The sequence below is a fragment of the Plectropomus leopardus genome, chromosome 4 (assembly GCF_008729295.1).
Source record: "Plectropomus leopardus isolate mb chromosome 4, YSFRI_Pleo_2.0, whole genome shotgun sequence".
Classification (NCBI taxonomy): domain Eukaryota; kingdom Metazoa; phylum Chordata; class Actinopteri; order Perciformes; family Serranidae; genus Plectropomus; species Plectropomus leopardus.
The window spans coordinates 18,350,196-18,358,499 of record NC_056466.1 but is presented as its reverse complement, the minus strand read 5'-3'; the positions used below and the strand labels follow the sequence as shown (position 1 = coordinate 18,358,499).

Below are 8,304 nucleotides of genomic sequence, written 5' to 3'. Positions count from 1 at the left end.
GACGCCCTCTGCTGCTTTATGAAATACACTGTTCAAATAGGAACGGAGATGTACAATAAAAGGCTCTTATTTTCAAAGGCATTCATTTCTGTATATCTGCTCTGAAACACAACAAAATAAAAACGACTTGAGTCACAGTGTACCTTGTGCCATGCAGACTGTGCAGTTTTGTTGGGGACTTTTCGCTATGTATGAGGGGAGGGAGTGGTGCAAGGTGGGCAGGAGTGTCAAAAACAGTTTTAATCATAAGGAAGGGACTGGGAAGGGTTGTTTTTTTGGGGGGGGGGGCTACGAGGGTCATACAAATTTAAATAGCTGTATTTTGTATTTGTTTTACCACCATTTTTTTAGAGAAAATGTGTCATTCCTGACAGCCAGAAACCACATAATCAGAAATTATCTTTGAATTTTCACATTTCTATCAGTCCTTGAGCACGTTTTGTTGGACAAATGCTTCCATCAGATAAAAACATTACAAAATCCTAACTTAAAATAATGACATTTCATCACTTTATTCTAAATCTGATATTAAATTTTGCAAAAAATAAACCATTTGTACTAACTAACCAGCATGCATGACAAGAATAAAAAAAAAACTTAGGCTTACAACATAAGTGCACCACAAAATCATATACAAACGCAATTTTCTTTCCTATGGGCACTTTAATTCCATTTGGCATTACAAATATAAACAAGACAATGGAAACAAATAATTTATAAGGATTGTGTAGAAAATCGATGACCTAATTCAGGATAACAAGTTCTGAAAACTGTGTGCTTGAGGACAAATTAATTTTGACTAAGGCTTTCTAATTGGAGCACAGTGCTTTTTTTTTTTTTTACATCACACACCTCAACTGTTGAACTATATATTGCATCTTTTATGGAGAGTAGACAAATAGTTTATTCTAAAATACTACCAATTAGTAGCTCTACAGATTTTTTGAACGACATAAGAGCACATGGCAAGGAGTGAAGGTGATCACAGCTCTGCATATGACTAAATCTGCATTGAAGCATGATGAATCAACCTTTTCACTGTGTCTGAGTTATTTTTCACAATGTTTTTCTGTTTACTCAAATTCTGCAATAAAGTCTAAGATGTTTGCACATAATAACAGCAGATTTATAAGACGACATATCAAGTGGCTTTTGTTTTTTAGCTGAACTGAACACAACATACACACAATCACACTTGTCTTGCACACACTAACATACTGTTTTCTTGTAAACCAATTAAGCAGAAGTTATCAGCAAACTTTAATAACCATGTGTGTCGATTCAAAGTGATGACAAATTACACTGACTAGTTGTTTTCACACTGACATATTAGTATACAGTGCTTTCAATTAAAGTTTATTTTAGTGATTTTGTTAAGTGTCAGCTTGTCTGGTGTTTATTAGTAAAAACATGCACAGAAATGCCTAATCATGCTCTAAAATACCCTGCAACCTACAGTAGGTGGGATACTTTTCTTTTATAGTGAACAGGCAAAAGTGAGTCAACAGTGAGGACTCTTAAGAACTTTTAACAGGAAGCTGCAGTCACTGGAGCTATAAATAGATTTCCCATTAGTTTTCAGGTGACTACGTTATGTCTTTAATTTAAATCTAACTTGACTCAGTGTCCAACCACTATTTTTAGAAACAAGTGCAATAGCTTAATTTTTCCAGTTTTCTTGCCATATCACAGCAAATCAAATATCTAACATATATACAATACTAAAGATTTAAATTGGTGTCATTAAAATGGAATGTGAATGTGAATGAATCCTCGAAGAACCAACCAAAATATCATACATCCTCTCACTTCATTTAAACCAAAACAGACAGATAATTCCCTCTGCTGTTTCTTCAGCGTCTGAGGTCAAACAGGACGTCACAGCCAGATGGCACAACGACGGCATGACTCGAAGATGAATAGTTGAGTGGATGAGTGCAAATCTGCTAATCGCTCCACACTAATGAGTTCATGTGTCTGTCTGTGTGTGTGTGTGTGTGTGTGTGTGTGTGTGTATATATACACTATACAGTTTTGTGTGCTGAGAGAGAAGGGCTACTGCAGGTAGCGGTATACTTTGAAGCAATGGTTGCCAGAATCTGCAACCACAACATGTCCGTCAGAGGTGAGAGCCAGTCCCTGCGGGCCGTACAGCGGGTCTGCTGATGTGTTGATGTAGGACAGGAATGAACCGCTGCCATCAAACACCTGAGAGAAAAATATGAATATGAACAGTACTGTAGGTACACTGCTTTGGAAGAAAAATATTTGTCCAATGTGTAATCAAGGGAAAATGCAAAATGAGTCTCAGTTTGTTATTCTTTTTGTTAACTCTCCTTTTTATATGAAAACACAATTTTTGATCTGGTTGATTTTATAAAGGGTGAGAATAATTTCATAAGTTAGTCTGACTACAGTGATCGTTTGAAATGGGGATTTTTTTTTTCAAATTTTAAAGAAGTATGTGAACTGAAGAAGAGAGGATCTATGTGTTGTATGTAGAGTTTAGAGACCAATGTGTACTCAGCTTTTTCTCTTCAGGCAAAAATCAGATACTGTAAATATTACTGATGCACCGTGACAGTAACATTTACATTTAAACATTCCCAAGTAGATATATCTTTATTATATCAATATTTTGATATGAGACTAGATATTGTCTTAGATATCTTTGGATATCATAAATGTTTTATTTTCCTGGTCTAAACTTACATGACAGTTCTTGCTGTTCTATTATTTGCTTTTACCCATTAAGCCATTATAACCACATTACTGACAATTATTTATCAAAAATCTCATTGTGTAAATATTTTGTGAAATCACAAATAGTCAACCGCACAATATCTTCATGACATTAATACCTATGTATTTGGTCAAAAAATATTGTGATATCTGATTTTCTTGTTGCGCAGCCCTAGGTCCCAGGCATTTTTGTGCATACTGACATACAAATAAGGTATGTCATTTATATATGGTCCATAGGTGACATGGCATTTAAGAAATATTTAAATTCAAATTAAATTTGAATGACATTAAGTCTGCAAGGTGTAGAAGTTAGCCATAAAGATATATACTGAAATCTTGCAATTACCTGCTCATTGATTTGTTAAGGTAAGCTTTCTGTACTGACCTGTATTCTGCTGTTGCCCCAGTCCGCTACTATGATGTTTCCATTAACATCCACTGCCACTCCTGTTGGGGCGTTGAACTGGCCGTTGCCCTCACCATTAGAACCAAACTTCAGTAAGAATTCTCCTTCTGTGTTGAACACCTACAATTTGGTTTTCAAGGGGGTAAAAGCATGGAGACAATAATCTAAAATTACTAGATAATATGATGCCAACACAATGATATAAATTCACAAAGTAATAGATCAATTCAAGAAAAGTTCTGTTAGAAAGAAATTTTAAATTTGATTATTAGACACTTAAAGGGGGAAAACTACTAAGATATTATAAGAGAACAGAGAAAAATGTTGTCCAAGATCTACTGTATATACTTTTTAACAGTCACACACTTTCACTGCTCTGGTATTGCACCTACCTTGACTGAGTGGTTGTGAAAATCTGTCACAATGATTTCATTGTTGTTGTTGACAGCAGCAAAATGAGGCCCTTAAGAAAAACCAGACAACACAGTGTCAGATATGTGCTGTTTGTCAAAATCAAACAGTGGTAGATCAGTTTGGAAAACAACCTCATGACTCATCATGGATGTTTCTTTAGAGGACATGCAAATTAATATTTAGCCAAATGAATTACATGACAAATCTAGACTTGTCAAACTCATTGGTCTACATGATGTTTTTAGGGACAGTTGAGTTAATAGTCTATGTAATGACCATTTAAGTCTGTCATGTTTTTAATCAACATCAGTGGAAAATGATCTAGTTTCTGTCTTTTCTATTTATTAAAAAAAAAAAAACAACAACTTAGAAGTGAAAGGACAATGGGATCTTTATGGTTCCTGGTTTCGGCATTCATCTGCATTCCACATGCAGGTGTGAGCTGGTTGGAGAAAGATTGCAGGAGGGGCAGTGCACATATTACCATTGAGTGTACCTGCAAACTGCCTGTCGCCGTTGCCACGGTTACCGAACTTGGTGACAAGCTTGCCGTTGAGCTGAAAGATGAAGACGCAGCAGGCCTTATTGTCAACCACGATGATATGACCGTTCCTGTCCACCGACACACCTTTAGGGCCCATCAGCTTCCCCGAGCCAATCTTGTTCTGGGGGAGTCAAAGATTTTACATTTCTGAAGTTTTAAATCACATTCTTCATGTTTGGAAAATTGGACAAACATCTGCATTAATAAAGACGGGCAGAACAAATGTAAATTATCCCCAGTTTGTTGCATTAGTCTTACATTTTGGTCACAGGATTGTCAGCCCCTTTAAAAACAGTTTTACATGTGACTTAGTTAACAGTCTTCAAAACTAAACATCCCACACACACTACAGATAAGCAGACATAAACAGGGTGGCAAACTGTTTTGTGACAGTGGTTGAGAGAATGGCTGCATTCAGTGTATAAACCATAGGCTGACCAGCTACCCAAAGCACAAGGCCAGAAGTGTTCATAATAACAGTCTGCACTTCCTTTTGTAAATGAGCATTAACATCTCTGAAATAGGCAGGAGAGGAAAGTGGAAATCCGCATGTGTGCATCTCTTAATCCTCCAGAAATGGGCGAATGAGCTGTGAAAATGGAAGATGACTCACGGATGTAATCAAGGCGAGGCATGTACAGCGATGCATTTACATGAGTGAAAAAGTCTTATTCAGAGGAGTTCATCTTTACAAAAGGTACAGATGGTGTTGAAGAGACAATATTCAGCAACAGTATTTTTGGCAGCACCTTTGTTATTATATTCCCACTATTATTGTTATCCCTTTGGTAAAAAAAAATGGTTGTGAGGGGTGCACAGATCAAGAGTTATTTTGTTATTCTAATTGTATATCACATATTATGACAATTAGTCCCACTGACAATATTAAACAAAGGATAAAACATTAAATCCAGACCTACCTTGAACTTGCCTTCACTTGAAAAGATGCTGACCCATTTGTTGTCATAGTCTGCAATGATGATGTCACCATTTGGGTGAATGGCCACTCCAGTCGGCCGCTGCAGCTGACCCGGAGTCCTGCCTCGCACGCCGAAACGACTTTTGAACTGGCCGTCATTGGAGAAAATCTGCATCAGACAAAAAATGTCTGAGATGTTAGAAATATATATATATAAAATATAGATTTTAAACGCATCTAATTGGTGCTGAGTGTTTTTAACTCACAAGGCTCTTCACAGACATACAATGTAATATTTTGATGGAAGTGATAAAGTGCACAGGCAGCACTGTTCAAAGTAAATGAACAATGAGAAGTATTAGTGCTCTGCTGTGACTTCAGCAGCATCTTGAGCACACAATGTCATGTTTACCTGGACACACTGGTTGTTGCTGTCTGCTATCAGCACCTTTCCCATAGCGGAGGCGGCCACTCCCTGCAGGTTAGTGAACTCCCCTTTGTTTCTTCCTTTTGTGCCTAAAAAAAGATGAAATATATCAGCAGAATTGTGGTAAATAAGTCTCATACTTTGTTTGGATTACAGACTATAATATATTCATGAACTGAATCAGAAATACATATACTTGTATGTATGTATGTTATGTACAGGGAGCATGTCACTAATACAAAATGAACCCTGACAAGGTGATGCAGGTCTTGAACGCTGCATCCTGAGGGTATCAATTCGTGAGTTTGCTATACATTATTGTAATAATTACACAACTACTTACTAAATAAATCAATTATTTGGCACAAAATATTTATTTAAATATGATTTTATTGCTTCTGATGTGCATCTAAAATCAAAAGCATGTCCATTGCAATGCTCTGCTCCTCAGAAATAACAGACTGTAGAAAGCCATAATTGGTCAGAACTGAGTATACAACAAAGACTGTGTAATCAAATGTGTTAAATGACATGAATTGATGTATAATCATAAATTTCATTCTATTTGTTTATATCAGCATTGAGGTGAGAGTGTATGCCTGTATTAATTTAAATTGTTGCATTTCTCCTTGACACTAAAAATAAAAGTTTTAAAAATGTGCATGTGGATATTCTATCAGTAATGTAAATGACGGACATGAAAATAAAGCTACTGAGATATTCATTTATTCATCAGACTGCTGACTTGACTTGTTGGTTTTGAACATCCAGTCAAGCTTTTATTCAAAATGTAATTTTGCTTACACAATGCTATGGTATGTAAAAAGGTAAAAACTCCAAATCAACGACATATTACTAAATTTATTAAATTACACTAGCATTTTTTAGTTGTGTGAATACTTGTACCGTGTGATTATAATAAACTGAATCAATAAACTGAATCTGGCATATCTTGTCTGTTAATATCAAATTTGCACAAAGCATTTATTGCTGCAACATTGCAAGAAAATTTGATTTCTATCACTGAATGATCTTTGGATTATTTTTACAAATGATTTGTAAAGTCCACAAAACAGCAGAAAATGGTGGAGAGATTGTTTTTAACTTTTCCCGACCAACAGCCTAAAACTCAAAGATATTCAATTTACGGTGATATAAAACTGAGAAAGGCAGCTAATCCTTAAATATTAAACTAGAATCAGAAAATGTTTGGCATCTGTCCTTGACTAATGACCTAAAAGATCAATTGTTAAAAAAAATAGACTTCATATTTTGACTTGCACTTTGGGACTAATATGGTTAACACAACATTGCTAAGTTAGGCAAAAATGTTTGATGGTTTTGAATATTTTAAATACACACATAATAAATGAGTGCACATTTCTTCTGCCAGCAGCTTTCTTACCGATCCTGAAGATGAGGTCGTCCTCGATGGGGTTCTCTTTCCTCCTCCCGGTGCTGTACATACTGGCCGGCCTCTTGATGGCCTTCTGCTTGATGTGACCGCTGCCCGGAGACTTCAGCCTCTTCTTGATGCCATCTGAAGTTGGTGACACATCTATGGATTTGGTGGCCTTTATTTTAAAGGGGCTTCCTTTGATGTGATGGTCATATAAACGCAGTGATAAATTAAAAGTCCCCTCCTTAGGAGCTGAGAACAGGTACTCATAAGTGCCATTCTTGTTGTCCAGTATCTCCCCTTCACCTCTGCTTCCATCAGGTGAGGACATTTCAGCAGTGATGACTGCATTTCCCATCTTACACAGCTCTCCATCTTTGTCCTTAGTAGTAATGGTGATGGAGGTGGGGACACCCACCACACAGTGCCGTAACCCCTCACCTGTGGCCACAGTCTCAGAGGCCACAGCGTTAGTCGTTAAAATAGTGCCCAGGTTATGGATGGACTTCTTGAGTCCGTCTGTCTCCACGAGGAAGTCCAACTGGTCGTTCTCTCCGGGCTGCAGAGGAAGCTCCTGGCTGGCCAGCTCGATGAGACGCTCGCTCATCTGCTTCTTCACCAGCAGCACCTCGGCCTCGGTGCCGTGGCTCAGAGCCTGCTCGGTGAAGTTACAGCTGCTGTTGATGCCCTCCTGGCCCTGCAGGAGGCTGTCCAGCTGTGCTTGGAGCACCTACACACAGACACACACCAGGGGGCAGCAGAGTTAGCCTGTGGTAAGAGAGACTGTCCCACCACATGGACAAAATGAGAGCACATCTAAAAACTGACTAACTCACTACAGAGGATAAGTGGAAACAGAATTACCTTAAGAGACCAACAACTGCATACAAATAAAGTATAACTGCTACCATTTAAGAGTTGGGATGTTAGCTCATTCTGGTATATCTTCTTGTGATTCTGAAAATAGAAACTTTAAATTTTGAGATATGCCATGAAAACAGATTATCACACCATTCTGTGTTGATTTGCAGAAATCTTTCAGAAATCACTGTTGCTCTTAGTGGTTTAGTATGAATCATATACAAAGTGGCCCTTTTTTGTTTAAAAGAGAGACTGAGCAGGGACCCCCTATTACGTAAATTGTATACAACGAACTGAGCTTGAGATAATTCTCTGAACATTTTTGGGTTTCCTGTAGCTATAAAGTCAGCAGCAGTTACAGCATGACAAGGCATATTAGCTTCACTGTCCGTACTTTCCTCAAGCTTTCTGAGATGGACGATGTGTCAGAGTGTCTTGCTTGATAAGTTATACATTATGCATTTTGGATCACAACATTGGAAGCATACTAAATACTTAATAATACAGCTGATTGGCCAGTATGTGAAAAAAAGGTGCTTCACAGTGATTACCTTGCTCACATGATTGCATAAGGATTTATTATTATGTA

General features: G+C 37.4%; 1 protein-coding gene across 4 annotated transcripts in view; it reads right to left on the bottom strand.

Moving 5' to 3' along the window:
• Window positions 1-643: 643 nt before the first annotated feature.
• trim2a (tripartite motif containing 2a) overlaps window positions 644-8,304 on the bottom strand; it is a 34,338-nt gene continuing 26,677 nt past the window's right edge. For 3 of the 4 annotated variants that reach the window (XM_042485031.1, XM_042485028.1, XM_042485030.1), the window contains exons 6-12: window positions 6,861-7,584; window positions 5,441-5,544; window positions 5,030-5,197; window positions 4,050-4,230; window positions 3,544-3,614; window positions 3,131-3,271; window positions 644-2,208 (exon numbers count right to left, since the gene is read on the bottom strand). In XM_042485031.1, coding sequence (XP_042340965.1) covers window positions 2,056-2,208; window positions 3,131-3,271; window positions 3,544-3,614; window positions 4,050-4,230; window positions 5,030-5,197; window positions 5,441-5,544; window positions 6,861-7,584 — 1,542 coding nt within the window. In that variant the 3' untranslated portion in view covers window positions 644-2,055. The remainder of the gene's footprint in view (window positions 2,209-3,130; window positions 3,272-3,543; window positions 3,615-4,049; window positions 4,231-5,029; window positions 5,198-5,440; window positions 5,545-6,860; window positions 7,585-8,304) is intronic. The other variant, XM_042485032.1, reaches the window with a different exon arrangement.